The 18,139-nt window shown below is 40.8% G+C and overlaps 2 protein-coding genes across 10 annotated transcripts in view; one reads left to right on the top strand and one right to left on the bottom strand.

Annotated features, from left to right (window-relative positions):
- Positions 1 to 724, bottom strand: part of F2RL2 (coagulation factor II thrombin receptor like 2) — a 40,459-nt gene extending 39,735 nt beyond the window's left edge. For both annotated transcript variants that reach the window (XM_054252168.2, XM_035291372.3), the window contains exon 1: positions 588 to 724. The gene's annotated coding sequence lies outside the window, so the exon portion shown is untranslated. The remainder of the gene's footprint in view (positions 1 to 587) is intronic.
- The window catches only part of IQGAP2 (IQ motif containing GTPase activating protein 2), a 315,054-nt gene that overhangs the window by 249,315 nt on the left and 47,600 nt on the right, over positions 1 to 18,139 (top strand). For all 8 annotated transcript variants that reach the window (XM_002744847.6, XM_035291370.3, XM_035291369.3 and 5 more), the window contains 4 exons: positions 5,606 to 5,689; positions 7,383 to 7,454; positions 8,104 to 8,173; positions 11,467 to 11,675. In XM_002744847.6, the coding sequence (XP_002744893.2) occupies positions 5,606 to 5,689; positions 7,383 to 7,454; positions 8,104 to 8,173; positions 11,467 to 11,675 (435 nt within the window). The remainder of the gene's footprint in view (positions 1 to 5,605; positions 5,690 to 7,382; positions 7,455 to 8,103; positions 8,174 to 11,466; positions 11,676 to 18,139) is intronic.

Raw genomic sequence — 18,139 nt, 5'->3', positions numbered from 1 at the left:
CTGATGGTTTTATAAGGAGTGTCTGCTTTTGCTTCTTTCTCATTCTCTCTTGCCACCGCCATGTAAGAAGTGCCTTTTGCCTTCTGCCATGACTGTGAAGCCTCCTCAGCCATGTAGAAATGTGAGTCCATTAAACCTATTTTTCTTCCCAGTCTCAGGTATGTCTGTATCAGCAGCGTGAAAATGGACTAATACAGGCTCCAGTGAAAGCCTGCTCTCTGCAGCCAAAGGGCCAAGAAAGAAACAGTCTAGCAAGACAGAAATGATTTCAGTTAGTAGCTACTCTACTCTAGCCAAACACCACACACACAAAAAAAACTGTAATCCTTCCACCCAGGGCAGCAAAGCCTGAGTGGGGAGCCTGAACTTCATCCCCCGGACTATAACAAGGTACACAGACACTTGTAGAATCTAGATCTCGTGCCCACTGAGCAGTAATGTGGCAGCCCTTCCTCTTTCTGCTAGAGTGGTATTAAAGGAGCCATGGTGGAGAGGTAGGACCTTCACACCATCCAGTGGTAATGAGCTCTTTTCCCCTCAGTTGAACAATGGAGGCCATATGGGAAGTAATAAGAAGCCATGCCTACCTTCCCAGCCAGAGAGGTATCAACAGAGATCCAGTGGGTTGCTGGACCCCCTTCCAGCAGTAATGAGGAGGCCTTCCCCACCTTGGTGTTAAGGTTCTTTGGTTTCCCAGGTTCACTAGCCTGGCTGTTTTCTCCTCACCTTTAAGAGGCTTACGTTTGTTTATATAGACAGAAACCAAGTGGAGAACCTAGCCTTCTCCTCCCACCTCCTGGTAATAAGGCAGTGCCTCCCAACCTTTTCCTTGCCAAAACAATGTCAGGAAAAGCCACCTAAAACAGTAGGATTAAATAAGATCCAGCACCCCGTAATACCCACATTGTCTAAGGTTCAGTCACTTGGACTGTTTGGATATTGCAATCACAACAATCACTTATGTCAAGAACCAAGAAAATCACAACTTCAGTTTAAAATAACAAGTACTAGGTGCCCACCCAGAGAGGACAGATGTTAGAATTATCTGACAAAGATTTTTAAAGCAGCTATCATAAAAATGTCACAATAAGCAATTAGCACTTGAAGCAAAAGAAAGAACATCTCAGGGAAAAAAGCTAAAGCCTCAGCAAATAATTCAAAGTATATAAACCACACAGTAACTTTTAGAACTGAAAAATATAGTAACAGAGGTGAAAACCCAATGAATAGTCTTAGCAGCACAATGGAAGGACAGAGGAATGAATCAGTGAACTAGAGATTATCACAATAGAAATGTCCAGGTCTGAACAACAGAGAGAAAACAGACTGAAAAAATAATGAATAGAGCCTCAGGGATCAGCAAGATTGTAACAGAAGATTTGACATTTGTATCATCTGATTCCCAGAGGAGGGGAGAAAGAGGCAGTACTGACAAAGTGCTTGAAATAAAAGTAGAAGCATTCCGAAAACACAGATTCAAGAAGCTGAGCAAACTCCAAACAGGATAAAGTGAAGAAAATTCACACAAAGATATATCATAGTCAAACTTCTGAAAATAAAAGACAAAGAAAATATTTTGAAAAGCAGTGAAAAAGAAACAAGTTATCTATGAGAGGAAGACAGTTCTAATGACAGGATTTTTCATAACCTAAGAAGGCTAGAAGGAAGTGCAAAATTTTTCAGGAAGCAGAGGCTGAGTGGGGAGTCCAGGCTTCCACTCTCCTGTAACAAGGTACCAAGACACTTATAGAACCTGGAGAGAAAATAGCTATCAACATAGAATTTTATATCCAGCAAAAATACTTAAGGAATGAAGGAGAAACTAAGAGCGCTTGTTACCAGCAAACCTTCCCTCATAGACCTATAGATAGCTCTCTAAACAAAAAGGAAATGATGAAAGAAGAAATTTCAGAACATCAGAAAGAAAGGATAGCTAGAAGAATAAAAATATGAGTAAAATCATTTTTCTACTCCTTTTGAGTTGTTAAAATTGTTTGACAGTTGAAGTGCTGAAGTGCTAATGAATGTATGAAGGGCTCATTCCCCATGGCTGCTGTCAGTGGCTGATGTTGATGTCTGTGGCTTTTCCGAGCACAGGGTGCAAGCTGTCAGTGAATCTACCATTCTGGGGTCTGAAGGATGGTGGCCCTCTGCTCACAGCTCTACTAGGCAATCCCCTAGTGGGGACTCTGTGTAGGAGCTCTGACCCCACATTTCTCCTCCACTGCCCTAGCAGAGATTCTTCATGATAGTTCTGTTCCTGCAGCAGGCTTCTGCCTGGACACCCAGGCTTTTCCAAACAACCTCTGAAATCTAGGCAGAGGCTCCCAAGCCTTGACTTTTGCACTCTATGCACCCACAGGCCTAACATGACATGGAAGCCACTAAGGCTTATGGTTTGCACCCTCTGAGCTGTACCTGGGCCCCTTTTAGCCATGGCTAGATCTGGAGTGGCTGGGATGCAGGGATTAGTGTCCAGAGGCTGTGCAGGGCAGCAAGGCCCTGGGCCTGGCCCATGAAACCATTCTTCCCTGCTAGGCCTCCCAGCCTGTGATGGCAGGGGCTGCTGTGAAGGTCACTAAAACATCAGGGATTACAATTTGACATGAGATTTGGGTGGGGATGCAAATCCAAACCATATCAAGGCATGAGCCACCATGCCCAGTTCACATCTTTATGTCAGTTTGTATTTGTGTACATAATGATGCAGTATGTATGTTTACACATTTGCATATTTCAGAGGATACCTAATTAAAAAGCCAGGTACAGTGGCTCACGCCTATCATCCCAGCACTTTGGGACGCCAAGGTGGGCAGATCACCTGAGGTCAGGAGTTCAAGACCAGCCTGTCTGATATGGTTAAACCCCATCTTTACTAAAAACTACAAACATTAGCTGGGCATGGTGTCACATGCCTGTAGTCCCAGCTACTCAAGAGGCTGAGGCAGGAGAATTGCTTGAACCTAGGAGGCAGAGGTTACAGTGAGCCAGGATCGCACCACTGCACTCCAGCCTGGACAACTCCATCTCAAAAAATAAAAGTTAGATAGTCATTCCCTTTATAGAGTAGTTAGGTGGAAGTAGAGTTAGCTACACAGGTACATATACCCTTTCTCTTCATTCACTGTGTATTTTTATAGATCTTCTAGGCATTGAGGTACAAATTGTTTGCTTAGAAATATGTATAATTATTTTGTGGGTTTTTTCTTAATGTGGTATAATATGTGTGGTAAGCTAAAATTTCCTTTTTATATTAGCAATATGTCTTGGAGGTCGTCCTATTCTCCAAGATACAGAGCATTGCCATAGTCAGTATATATGATGTTTATTAACTGGTGTGGAACATCCCTCAGTGGGACTGCAATTGCAGTGTCTCTAGCTGTTCTCCCATTTGTGAACATTTTACTGGATGCACATTTTTGGTATTACAAACAATATGAGGCTTTTCTACACCGGTACTTTTATTTTCTTGAGCTAGATATATTGAAAACTAGAAATATTAGGTGAAAGGCTAAGTAATTTTAAATTTGATACTGCTAAATTTCTCCCCAAAACTCTACCCTTTTGTAGTTTCCTCCAGCTCACACTTCACCATCTGTGCCTTTTTTTTGTCCACCGATTGACAAATGGATTAGGCAAGAATTTTCCCAAAATTACCCTGACTGCCTCAACCTTAAAGCCATGCCAAAGAGCTTTGACATTTTGGTGGAAATTTGTCTTGCCTTTTTCTCTTTTGGTTCAGTTCTAGTTGTTTTCTGTTTTCTAGGAACCCTCATGATTTTTACCTCTATGCCCTCTTTTTTCTAGCACTATTATAGATTGCTTTAAAAGTATGTTGGGGCCAGGCATGGCTCATACCTGTAATCCCAACACTTTTGGGTGGCCAAGGTGGGTTGAATTGCTTGAGTCCAGGAGTTCAAGACCAGCCTGGGCAACATAGAAAAACTCTGTCTCTATGAAAAATAGAAAAATTAGCCAGGCATGGTGGTGCACACCTGAGTCCCAGCTACTCAGGAGTCTGAGGCAGGAGAATCCATTGAGCCCAGGAGGTAGAGGCTGCAGTGAGCCATGATTGAGCCACTGGATACTAGCCTGGATGACAAAATGAGACCCTGTCTCAAAAAATAATAAAAGTACATTTGTATAATGTTACCACTGGGGGAAGCTGTGTAAAGGCACACATGGGATGCATTATGTAACTTTTTATCCTTCCTGTGAGTCAGTGATTCTTCCAAATTAAAAGGTTTTTTTAAAAAAACATATTTATACCTTCTAGGGATTTGGACTGGGAGGACGTCTGGAACAAGTACCCAGTTCATCATTTTGATTCCATCCTGACTGTATTGTTTTGACTCATTACAAAGATATTATTTTTGAAATAACAAAATTTCATGTGCCCTTTTTAAAAAGGATAAAGTAAATATGTACAGACATGAAAAGAAATTTATAAAAATAATTTGATTTTTGGTCGGGCGTGGTGGCTTACACCTGTAATCGCAGCACTTTGGGAGGCTAGGGCAGGCGGATCACCTGAGGTTGGGAGTTTGAGACCAGCCTGACCAACATGGAGAAACTCTGTCTCTACTAAAAATACAAAATTAGACTGGTATGGTGGTGCATGCCTGTAATCCCAGCTACTCGGGAGGCTGAGGCAGGAGAATTGCTTGGACCTGGGAGGCAGAGGTTGCAGTGAACTGAGAGTGCACCACTGCACTCCAGCCTGGGCTACAAGAGCAAAACTCCATCTCAATAATAATAATAATAATAATAATTTGATTTTTTATATTTGCCCTTTTTAACAAGGAACTTTTATTTCCATTCCAATTTGAAAAACAGTATCAGAATTGGTGTGAGTTACAAAGATTTGTCAATAAAAAGGTGCTCATACATGAATTGGAATAAACTGATAACAGGAATTTAATTCTTCTAAAGATACTAGTTTGTGTCCAGTTTTTGTAAGTGTTTTCTGTAAAAATTCTTCATGGTGATAATCAGGTAACGCTATGTTGATGAAGCATTGTTTAACTTAATGTGGGAATAGATGAAATGATGGTCGGTTGCAGCACCAGTATTCTCAGGGATCCAAGGGATTCTGGGCCACAAGTTGGTGGCACATCCTTCTTTCCAGTCGGGGCCACAGTAGGCCACTTGCTGCGGTAAAGACACTTAATACTAGCATTATTTTCAACCATTTTTTGTTGTTATCAAATACTAGCATTATTTTCAACCATTTTTTGTTGTTATCAAATACCACTAGCACCTAGTTAATACTGTTTGTAGGTTTTGGAGAAATTCCATGTTACTATTCCTTCTTTTCACCCAGGGACTTCGTAAAGTTAAGCTTTCCAGCAGGAACTGTGCTTCTCCATGTAATTTATCACTGTTGCTCTTCTGTCCTAAGCTTAGGACAAGTCTCAGCTGTGAGCTGATTTACTCTGCCATAGTTAACTGGCTACCCCCAGAGAGGGTGTCCAGATGAGATTTGAAGGGAGAGTCCCTGACAGTGCTTCTGCTTCTTGCAACCTGACATGTCCTCTACTCTTGCACTTCCTAAATAAACTGGGAAACTTGCTGATAAATAATTCTAACCCATTCTTTTCCTTAGGCTTTCTGGAAAGGATATAAACAACAGAAGCAGTATATGCACAGGCGGCAAATGTTCATTGATAATACTAATTCTATTGTGAAGGTAAATACCCTTTCCTACCATACCAAGTGCTTAGCTTAAACCTTTCCCCTCACTTCATGTTTTTTTTGTTTTTTTGAGACGGAGTTTCGCTCTTATTACCCAGGCTGGAGTGCAATGGTGCAATCTCGGCTCACCGCAACCTCCGCCTCCTGGGTTCAGGCAATTCTCCTGCCTCAGCCTCCTGAGTAGCTGGGATTACAGGCACACAACACCATGCCCAGCTAATTTTTTGTATTTTTAGTAGAGACGGGGTTTCACCATGTTGACCAGGATGGTCTTGATCTGTTGACCTCGTGATCCACCCGTCTCGGCCTCCCAAAGTGTTGGGATTACAGACTTGAGCCACCGCGCCTGGCCACTTCATGTTTAATATGAAAGACAGCTATAGAAAGGGAGGGTATGTGTGAGCCTTGAAGTCCGAAGGCAGTACTGGGTTTGAATCCCAGCTCTACTGCTCACTTACCTAATCATTTTTCATGCAGGTCAGTTAAACCACTGTAAAACCTCAAGTCTTTATGTGTGGTTATGAGAATCACATGTGAAAGTGTTCTGTAACCAATAAATGTTGTTCTTTGTCTAGAAAGTCCAAACTGATTATTTAAACTCTAGGCAGAACCCAGCTTTATTTCATGTTTCTCTTTCCACATTCGCGTAAGCATACTCAGAATGCTCAGACAAAACAGAACAAAACCAATGATAAGAGGAAGTAGAGCTAATTTAGGGCCTATATTTGGGAGTTGAATTAGTCAAACCCAGCCTTTCACCCAGGTGGATAGCTCTGAGTGAGAAAGAAAGGGCACTGTGGTGTCCACTCTCATGGATCTGAAAACCAAAGGACTGGACCAAAATGAACTTGGAAATCTACAACTTAGAGATCTACAAGTCTCCAGCTTGGAAATCCAGATCAGTGTTGAAGCAATGGAGCTGGAAAGTACAGTCAGATTAGTTTAAGGATCTTTTAGGCCAGGCTTAGTGGCTCACACCTGTAATCCTAGCACTTTGGGAGGCTGAGGTAGGAGAATCGCTTGAGCCCAGGAGTTCAAGACTAGGCTGGCTAACATAGGGGGACCTCATTTCTATATTTTTAAAAATTAATAATAAATACAAACAAATTTTAAAAAACCTTTTAAACTGCAAAGGCAGATAATAATATGACCCACATCCATTGTACAGTAGCTCCTTGATGAAGTAGCATCCTATGGAACATTTGCCTATTCTGCCAAAAAATGTTGTTAGCAGTTGGTCCCTCATGAGACCTGTTAGATGTTTTCCTGTAAAAACTTAAAGAATATTAGATGCATTTAAAGGGATGGTAGAAGAAACCCTGGACATAGTTTACTTGATTTCCTTCCTGACTCGTTGCAACTCTCAGCAAAATGCCTTACCCTTCTGGCTTTTATTTACTGAGATTAAGGTGAAATAGTACAAAGTTAAATTATCCTCTCTACCTCTCTCTTATTAAAGCGGTGAAATTAAGGGTAACATGTAGTGTTTTGAACTCCTCAAGAGAAACATTAGTGAAAGATGAAAAGTAGGCTTGAGAGATTGGTTATTTAGTGGGCTACTTTTTTTCTTTATCAAATATCATTGTTTTTAGAAGAACTATACAAAACTGCATTACGGGTTGTTTGGCGATTACCTTGACTTTTCTTTTGTTTTTTGTTTTTCTTTTCTATTTTTTAAAACTTTTTAGATTCAGTCCTGGTTCCGAATGGCAACCGCAAGAAAGAGCTACCTTTCAAGACTACAGTATTTCAGAGATCATGTAAGAAAAATGCATGTGGGCTTTTATCCGGGTTGGGAATGAACTAAATGAGTGCTTTATTAAATGTTTGCATTGAATGGTGGAAATGAACACTTAGGAAAGAATGGATCTTAGAACTTAATATGAAAATATTTGGAGGCTTACTGTTTTCATTCAGAAATCCTGTTGAGAGTTAGACTTCACCAGTCAGGACTGGATAGAAAATGGGTGAGGGGAAAACTGTAAGAGTAACAGCAAAGAGAGAAGACTCTAGAAAAGTATTTTCCAGCATTGCATATACAGTTTTTCTAACTGCTAACCACTTACTTTAAATAGAAGCCCATGGGAGGAATTTTTTTCCTCAATCTTTCAAGAAGAAATATGGGAACATAAACTGCATCATCTAAGTTCTGTGCTAAAATTATTTTCCCTTTTTAGATCTCTTGGTCTAAGCAGTTCCCCTGCATTCTTGTTTGTACTTTTAGCTAACGTATCTGACCTCTTCTTCAAAGAAAATGGAAAAATAAACATTGAATATACCACATTGAAATGCTGTCAGTTCTAAGTAGTGTCAGTTCTTAAATACTGCCAGTTCTTAGATGTTCTAAATTCAAAAACAGTGGAGTAGGTGGGACTCTGGGAGATCAAGACGTGTCTCTGTCTTTTGCAGAAAAATGAAATTGTGAAAATACAGTCACTGTTGAGAGCAAACAAAGCTAGAGATGACTACAAAACATTGGGTAAGTGAGAACTTTCTGAAACAATGCAAGGATTTTTTTATAAACCAAGCAAGGATATATTGGTCCACATTGGTCACTTCAGAGGCTGCTCTAAGAACAGAGAATACCCATTGTTTCCAGTAGATTTTGATCATCTCAGGCCCCAGCTTCTAAAACAGTACACAAAGGAACCCATGGTGACAGGAAATGGGCCTTCCTCTTAAGTGGAAGGGATAAGTCACGTGGTATCATTTCTTCTTCAAAAAGAATGGAGTTGGCATAAATGTGGAATTTTTTTAAATCTAAGCCAGAGTCAAAAATCTAATGCAAAAGAGTTAGCCGGAAGATAAGGTTACATTTAAACTGTTTAATTTGTTAGATGTCTCCTCTCCCAAAAATGACAACTGCAGACATCTTCCTGCAACTTCATTCTGAACTTTTCACAGAATATTTTTAAAAATTTTTTTGTAATACTAGCATAGCATATGCCATTGGTAGAAAGTTTGAAAATAGCAAAATAAAATTCACCCAGAAATAACAGTCACATTTTGTGCTATCTCCTTACAGTCCCAACTTTGCCTATATTTGTTATTTTGGTTTTTTTACAGATCATAAGTTGATTCTAAATTTTGAATCAAGTTGAAATCTAAAAATATACTAAATTTTTAACATTCTAATTATCACAGGAACATGCACAATCAAGAAGAGCTTGCTGATAAATTTATTAGTACTTACAGTACCTAGTAAGTTTAGCCAGCACCTTTTACCTTTTTTTTTCTTCTTCCTTTTTTTGAGATAGCATCTCCCTCTTGTCGCCCAGGCTGGAGTGCAGTGGCACAATCTTGGCTCACTGCAACCTCTGCCTCCCAAGTTCAAGCAATTCTCCTGCTTCAACCTCCTGAGTAGCTGGGATTACAGGCACCCGCCACCATGCCCAACTAATTTTTGTACTTGTTTAGTAGAGACAGGGTTTCACCATGTTGGCCAGGCTGGTCTCAAACTCCTGACCTCAGGTGATCCACCTACTTCTGTCTCCCAAAGTGCTGGGATTACAGGCATGAGCCACTGCGCCCGGCCAGCCAGGACCTTTTATTGTCTAACGTTTGTCTGAATTAAGGGATGAAGTATATGGCTCAAGAAAGATCTTCCCTGGTACTTAGGAAGGAAAATCCTAGGGTCCCTTGAAGTCCCTCACTCTGCCTCCAGCCTGCAGAATCTACTGAATAATATCTCATTCCACTAGTTTCCAGAATGTACTATGCAAGCTGAGTAAGAAAAGGTCAGCCAGTCTTTTCAATTACCACAACTTCTCAATTTTTGAAGTACTGGGGCTAGCCTCTCAGCTGGTAGATACGTTGTGTTTTCTTTTTGTTTGTTTTTTTCAAGAAGGCTGAAGAGGATTTTTTTTCCTGAGCCCAAACACTAAAATAGGTTTGCTGTTGCTTTTATATGTGAAAGATGACTGAAGAATAAATTTTCCAAATGAACACTGGCTAATTTTCATTTCATTCAAGGTAACATGTTTTTGTAAGCAGTTACAGTAATGTTTTTTATTTGTTTACTTTTTTATTACAAAGACAGATTCTAATTTTAAAATCTAAGCAACTTCGTCTTGGGGCATAAATAGTAGATAGGCAAATTATCTTGGTGAGTGCGTTAGATCTAAGCTTCCGTGGGCGTCAGCAAATTGGGTGGTTTTATGGTAACCAAAACATACATTTTCATTTCTTTCTTAGTTCAGCATCTTTAGAAAACTAAGACTTTGGGTTTTTCTGATTTGAAAAAAGAGAACTTTTCTAAGTTTATCATCTGTTCTCACCCTTCTTCTCTGGAATGGCACTGAACGTATTCAAGCTTGGAAGTTGGTGGAACTAAGATGTGGTCACTCGTAGATGGAGACTATAAAGTGGTTTCATTTCCTGAAATTAAAATACCTGTACTACAAAGTGATTCTCAGATGAAGATGACAAAAGCCTAGTATTGATAGAGGAAATATTCCATTGGAGCCATACAATTAGTAAAGCTAAAATACTAACTTAGTTGTTTGTAAAGGGCCTCTTAATACATATGAAGAGACACAACGCTCAACAGGTAGGAGAGGCAGCCATCAACTCTGGCCGCAGTGGGAGGGCTCATGATCTCCTAACTTGGCTGCATGGGTGAGCTGTGGTGCATTGCTCAGGCCTTCCCTGAAGTGGTCATATCAGTGGCAGCATCTTTGCTGGGAATGGAAGGAAAATGATGTCCCATGATCTAAGGAAAATTCTCCAATAAAGGCCATCAGCAGTGGCAAAATAATAACATACGTGACTATAGATTTGGGTGCTCGTGCTGGGTTTATGCAGTTGTTTGTGGTGTTGGTTTTCTTCTCCTTTAGTGTAAAAACACCACAGAACTAAAGTAGAAGTACAAGAAAGGCTGTCAAGGGCCTAGGTGTAAAGGAGCGCAGCTATTGAGATGGCCATGGCTGAACTGGTTCCTTCAAGTCATCTTTGTATTACTGGGTCTAATCATTCATCCTCGACAGGCTAGATGTTTTATCCTTATAGTTTACCCAGAATTGATCTCCCAAAGCATGTTAAAAATGTTTTACCAAGAGTCAGAGTGCCAGGAAATTAAAGCCTAAAGTTGCAGGTACTAAGGGAAAATGAGAATGTCCCTTTTGATGACAAGGGCTGGCCCCTAGGTTCTGAGCACCCTCCCTTGGCCAATACTGAAAGGACAAGGGCCAATTTTCAATTTCTAAAATATTTTTATTTCTATTGAGTAGAACATCTGTTCCATTTATTATTCTGTTGGTTCCTATTTGGCTTTTACAATCCTCCCTTCCTGGCTCTTTTCTAATTCAGTTTTCACCTACTTCCGGCTCCTTCCCAAAGATCCTTTGGGCTGGGAGAAACCACTTTCTGCTTCCTGCAGCAAGAATGTAAGTCACTTATCTAGCTCAAGCACAAGGTCTCACAGTTGAGGTAACTTACGTTAACTTTCTTTCCCAGATTCCTCAGGAATGAGGCACAGATAGGACTATCTTCTTAGTGCATGAGTCCAGGGAACTGTGAGAGACAGACCTGTTAAAAGGGAAGTTGATAACTAGGAAAGAATGGGACCAGATATCTGTTTTGTACATTTATTTATTGGTCAGTTTCCTTGTCCAGATTTTAAATTGCGTGGGGGTGGGTAGAATGATTCTCACCCTAGACCAAGTACTTTCATTGGTATGTTTTTCTAGTAATTATTTAATGACCTTGTTTCTTTCCTATTGATAATCATTCCAAGCTTTCCTAATTAAAGTATGTCTGTTCCTGTCACTGCAGTTGGCTCCGAAAACCCACCATTAACAGTAATTCGCAAATTTGTATACCTATTGGACCAAAGTGATTTGGATTTCCAGGAGGAACTAGAAGTTGCACGATTAAGGGAAGAAGTAGTGACCAAGATCAGGGCCAATCAACAGCTAGAAAAAGACCTGAACCTGATGGACATCAAGATTGGACTCCTGGTAAAAAACAGGATCACACTAGAGGTCAGTGGGGACTGTCAGCTCCCAGAAGAGGGAACATGCCCACATACAATCAAGAGTCACTTAATGACAGGGATATGTTCTAAGAAATGTGGCATTAGGTGATTTTGTCCTGATGCAAACATCATAGAGCACTTACCCAAACCGAGATGGTAATCATCTACTACACAGGTAGGCTCTATGGTAAAGCCCATTTCTCCTAGGCTACCCCCCTTTACAGCATGTGACTGTACTGAATACGGCAGGCAGTTGTAACACAATGGTAAGTATTTGTGAATCTAAACATAGAAAACATACAGTAAAAATACCATACTATAATCTTATAGGACTAATGTCTTATACGAGGTCCACTATTGATTGAAACATTATGCTGTGTGTGGTTATATATGTCCATGACACTTTGGTCTAGCTAAGTTCATTTGGAATCTAGAATAAGTTTTTGTTTATCATTTTTATCATAAATTAGTGGTTTTCTGGTCTGTAAAATTTTATGCCCCCCTTTTATAATATTTTGTAAGGCTTCTTTATCATTCCAAAATGAAATCTACATATGATAAAAATGTAACTGATGTATATACCTTCAGAATAAGACCAGGCTGTTTATATGAATCCAAAAGAGAAATGTAAAGAATAATTGATAATAAAAGCACACATTTTAATGAGAAACGTGTATGCCTGATATCATTAGAAGATGTGATAAAGCTACCAGGGGTGTGGACCTCTTCCCAGAACAGCTACAGATTGTGAGGGCTGCAGTGGTAACTGATGTGGGGGTGGTAGAACTGGCAGGACCTCATTTTCCAAAATGGAAAACAGCTCTTTTTAAAGTCCAGCATTAGCCAAGTGTCATCTCTACCCAGTTTACTCAATTGCAATCCTAGAAAATTCTAGAGTCTGTGTAGGGAAAATGTATTACGCATCTACGTAAAACAATTAGATTCTAGGCTCAGATAATTACAAACAGAATCTTGACCTATGTAAATGAGCAGTAAGACATTCAAAAGTTCTATCATGCAAGCCGTGGGCTGTTATTTATACAGCGTTATCCCACGAATTGCCAGATCACGGAGTACCTCTCATCCCCAATCCCTGCTCACTAGAAACCAGGAATGCCCTTCAATTGTTAAGATATTAAAAAGTACCCCTATGTACTTCCAAAATATGGCTCCCTACAGAGTCACACTGCTCTCGTTGATAGATTCTAAATAAACCACAGTATGGTTTCATACCTGTGTAAAACCTGCCAACATCAAAGCTCAAAAAAAAATTATAAAAAGCATCATTTTTACCCAAGAACAGATGCCTAGGATGTCTCCATGTCCCTGTTCCCTTCCTATGTGCCACATCAGTTTCTGAAAACTAATAGGTCAAAGTGGGAAAGTGACTTTCTGGAAGCTCTGAGAAGGCTACAGTGGGTCATAGTGGAGCGCCAGATGCCAGCAACTAAGTGAATGTTCTGGACAACTGGGAGATTAGCAGCCAGAGACGGCTGCCAGTTACATGGCCATGTGAATGCCCCAGGCAGGTCCTCCAGACATCATAAGACACCAGGGCAATTGTGGAAGAGAAAATACAAAAAAACCAGCATTTTATAAACAAATGATCATCCCTTCCAAATATTCAGGAATAAAACTACAGTTTAAATGTTCTATACTTCACTCTACTTTTATTATTTTATCCAGAAAAGTATTTTTTTAATAATATATTTGTATTGTTTGACACACATGAGAACTTTTAAAGTGTAATATATTCCAGGAGGTTCTTCAGAGAATGCTTTTTATAGCCTTAAACTGGTGTTTCATCCTATCCCCATAAAGTCATAAACAGGAAATGTCTTGCCTTTTAAAGTAAAGGCTTGGTTACAAAACAGAAATAGTTTAAATAATATGTATCTTTTGGAAATACAATCATGGCAAGTTATCAGATCTTCATGAATGCTTGAGGTTTTGTGGTTTTTAAAAGTCATTTATTATGAATAGATAACACTGTGAAATTTTCAACACATTTTCAAACACCAAATATGTATCCAGCATTTTTTTAGTGGGTTAAACTCATGATTATTAAATATGTAGCCACTAGCCTTATTGACAGAGCATTCATAGGCACACGCCTATAATCCCAGCACTTTGGGAGGCCGAGGCCGGTGGATCATGAGGTCAAGAGATCGAGACCATCCTGGTCAACAAGGTGAGACACCGCCTCTACTAAAAATACAAAAATTAGCTGGGCATGGTGGTGCGCGCCTGTAATCCCATGTACTCAGGAGGCTGAGGCAGAAGAATTGCCTGAACCCAGGAGGTGGAGGTTGCGATGAGCCGAGATCGTGCCATTGCACTCCAGTCTGGGTAATGACAGCGAAATTCCGTCTCAAAAAAAAAAAAAAAGAACAGAGCACCGGAAGCTTTATTTATAGTAGTGAAAAAGTGGGAAACAACCTAAAGGTCGGAACAATACACAGAGTACAAAAAATTAGTTTAATATGGATGTCGTACAGCCACTAAAAATAATGCTTTTTGAGACCATTCAAAATGGCGAAAGGTTTGCAATATCGTAGAGAAGCAACTAGTGCCTAAGGTAGTATGACTTCTTCTTATCAAAAAACAATAATAATATGCCAGAAGAAGAAAGAAGTTAAGTGAATTTTCTTTGGTGATAGAGTTGTTTATCTTCTCTTCTCCCCACCGCCACACACCTTTTTATTCTTAACAATGAGTGTGTGTTCGGTGAGGAAAAGAGAGATTGTAAAGGGAAATGGCTTTGTGCTTGTAGAACAATGCTGACTTTTGCTAGTAACCCTAACATCTTTACAGTTCTTTTAAAATCAGCATTCCTCCTAAAATCCTCAAAATCCGTAGGTTAGTGAAGTGACTAACATTGGTTTTAGGCAAAAAGAATGGTTTGGAGAAAGAAGACAAAACAACTGAAATAGAGGTTTCTTGGAGGCACACGAGCCAAAAAAAGTAGGGGTCAGCCTAGCTGGAAGGAAAGCCTAAATAGAAACTAACGCTAATCTAAAACTAAAATTCCCGTTCATGAGTGTGATGTATCATGTAAGAGCCCAGATTCATAGGTCAGTACTACCTGAAACCCAGGATTGAGACTTTTTACTATTAATACTTAATTATACTACTTCACTGCATATATATATATATATATATATATATATATATATATATATATATTTGAGATAGAGTCTTACACTGTCACAGGCTGGAGTGCAATGGTGTAATCTCAGCTCACTGCAGCATCTGCCTCTTGGGTTCAAACAATTCTCCTGCCTCAGCCTCCCTAGTAGCTGGGATTATAGGCACCCGCCACCACTTATGGCTAATTTTTTGTATTTTTAGTAGAGGTGGGGTTTCACTATGTCGGCCAGGCTGCTCTCGAACTCCTGACTTCGTGATCCGCCCACCTCAGCTTCCCAGAGTGCTGGGATTGTAGACATGAGCCACTGCACCTGGTCTCACTGCTTATATTAACAAGTGACCTTGAGCATGTTTCTTAACCTTTCTCTGAGTGTGTTTTCTTCCTTAGAAAATGTTCTAGGTGATTTACATATATTTTTACTTTTCACAGCAACTCAGTAAGATTGCTGTTATTACGCTCACTTTATAAATGAGGAAACTGAAACTTAGGTTAACCTGTGCAAGTTTACCAAGCTAATTATACTCTGCACATACCCATAACTTTATGACTCCAAAGCCCAAGCCCAAGCCCAAGCCCTTCATACTAGCCCGCACTTTCTACAAAAATGTTTGTATCATAGCATAATACCTGCATATAGCTCTCCCCTTATCAGGCCCAGGGGAAAGGTGGTGGCAAACAGGCAGCTTTGAGATGTGGGGTTACCATGAACAAACCAAATACGGTTGCTCTTTCAAACCATGGTATTCCTGATGTTCAAGATTTATTGAGAATCAGGAAAAGTGAGTTTTGATGAATAAAAAGTATCTGCCCATGTTTGTTATCCCTGTCTGGGTTTGCCTCTTGTCCCCATCTTCAAGCTTCCCAAAGCAAACCTCCATTCACACAAGCGCATTCATGAGCAAGTCAGAGCCTCACAGGGAGAAGGAAGGGGGGCTGTCTCCATCGGTGCTGGCTCTACCCCTGGAGCTCCAGCAGACAGGCCCTGTTCCATCAGCACAGCCACCAGCCCACCCTCTCTCTTCCCCTTTCTGGGTTCAGCATTGCCTCTGCTGCTTCCCTCCCTCCATTCCTCTCCCTTCCTGCCTTAACCAACTCTCTCTGTTTCTAATGCAAGGAGTTTAGATCTGCCCCAGACCTTGCTCACCACCCTTATCCTCTCATCTGTATACAGCAAAAACCATTACCCAGAAGGTGAAATCTGCAACAAAACAAAAAGCCCCCCATTTCCAGAGTAACCTCCACTGAAAACACTTGGGAAGGAAAAGGGGGGATTATAAGTAACAAGGCTTTTTTCACTGCCATATATTTAAAATCAAGGTAATAGATTTATTCTGTGTATTTGAGGGAGATGCATGATTTACATGTCACCAGCTATCTGAAGAGGAAGAACCTGGAATAACTGGCACTGTAAGCCACACTTACTCTTGTGATGTCTTAGGACTTCTTAGAGATAAGGATTATCAGACAGCAGCTTGCCTAGGTTCCTCTTTGACCTCTATCTGGGTAGTAACTGCACTTCCTTTCTTTGTACTGAAGACATTTTATAGATTGGTAAAACAAGGGGGCAATGTTGCTTTTTTAAAAATGTTATGGGAATGTAAATCAATTCCCCTCGCCGCTTTCCCTATAAAAGCAATTGGGGTGACAGAAATAAGTGGGTTAGTCAAGGCTGCCTCTCTCTGAGCTGAGAATGAGAAAGAATAAAATCATGGACCTGAAAGGCAATGGATAACCACATGGAACTGTCTTACTCCAGGGCTTCCTGGAGCCTAGACCCGAGCTCTCAATGGGCTGACCACAGCTGTGGGAGAATGAGGTGCCAGGAAGTAAACAGATTTAGAGCTTGCCCCTTAGGCAAGACCCAATGGTGGTTTTCATCCCCAGGGGCAATTGGAAATGGGGGTGGGCACATGTCCACTTGTGAAAATGACTAGGGGCCCCTGCTGGTATTTGGTGGGAAGGGGCCAGTGTGATGGATGGCCAGTAGTGCATGCACAGAGAAACTCTGTGCTGTCCACACTGCCCATAGCTCCCCTCTAAGGACGCTGGGCCAGCCTTCCTGATGTGCAAATAGAGTCCTCATGGGGAGGTCCAGCCAAGAGCTCAGTCAAAAATCCAGAAGTTTTGGGAAAAGCAACTTTCTTGCCACCTCCTCTGGCACAGTGAACTAATGTTAAGTGGCAGGGGAGGTGTTCTAGAACTGCGACTTTAAAATATGAGTCGTGTGCCGTTAGGGTCATGAAATCAATTTAGTGTGTCACAATGAGCAATCTTTATTATTATACTTTAAGTTCTGGGATACATGTGCAGAGTGTGCTGGTTTGTTACATAGGTATACACGTGCTATGATGGTTTGCTGCACCCATCAACCTGTCATCTACAGCTGATATTTTTCCTAATGCTATCCCTCCCCTACCCGCTAACCCCGGACAGACCCCGGTGTGTGATGTTCCCCTCCCTGTGTCCATCTGTTCTCATTGTTCAACTCCCACTTATGAGTGAAAACATGCGGAGAGCAATCTTTAAAAGAGGAATAAAAGCAAATAGAAAATATCAGCTTGTATCTTTAATGAAAGAGAGGGTGTATGTGTGTTCAGCAATAAAAGATGGAAACTGTATTTCTTAACTGCGGGTCTCAGACTTCTGAGTAGCTAGTAGCACAGGCAGAATCCACCTGGCTTATTTTTAAAATGTTTTTGTAGAGATGGGGTCTTGCTATGTTGCCGAGGCCTGATCTCAAATTCCTGGCCTCAAGCCATCTTCCCATCTTGGCCTCCCAAAATGCTGGGATTACAGGCATGAGTCCCCGTACTTGGCCTGTTTCCAACTTTACTTCTGAAGCTTCCTGGCTTCTCTAAGGCCTCATAAAATTGAAGAAAGTTAGGGCCTGGCCATCAATGATAGATTGGATAAGGAAAATGTGGCACATAATACACCATGGAATACTATGCAGCCATAAAAAATGATGAGTTCATGTCCTTTACAGGGACATAGATGAATCTGGAAACCATCATTCTCAGCAAACTGGCACAAAAACAGAAAACCAAACACCACATGTTCTCTCTCACTCATAGGATATTGAACAATGAGAACACATGGACACAGGGAGGGGAACATCATACAATGGGGTCTGTTGGGGGCTGGGGGTCTGGGGAGGGATAGCGGGGTGTGGGAAGATTGGAGAGGGACAGCATTGGGAGAAATAATTAATGTAAGGGACAGGGAGATGGAGGCAGCAAACCACCATGGCAAGTGTATACCTATGTAACAGTCCTGCAAGATCTGCACATGTACCCCAGGAATTAAAGTATAATAAAAAA

Source organism: Callithrix jacchus, chromosome 2, assembly GCF_049354715.1.
Source record: "Callithrix jacchus isolate 240 chromosome 2, calJac240_pri, whole genome shotgun sequence".
In the NCBI taxonomy this organism is placed as follows: Eukaryota; Metazoa; Chordata; class Mammalia; order Primates; family Cebidae; genus Callithrix; species Callithrix jacchus.
The sequence above is the reverse complement of the archived record's forward strand: the minus strand, read 5'-3'. Positions and strand labels throughout refer to the sequence as shown.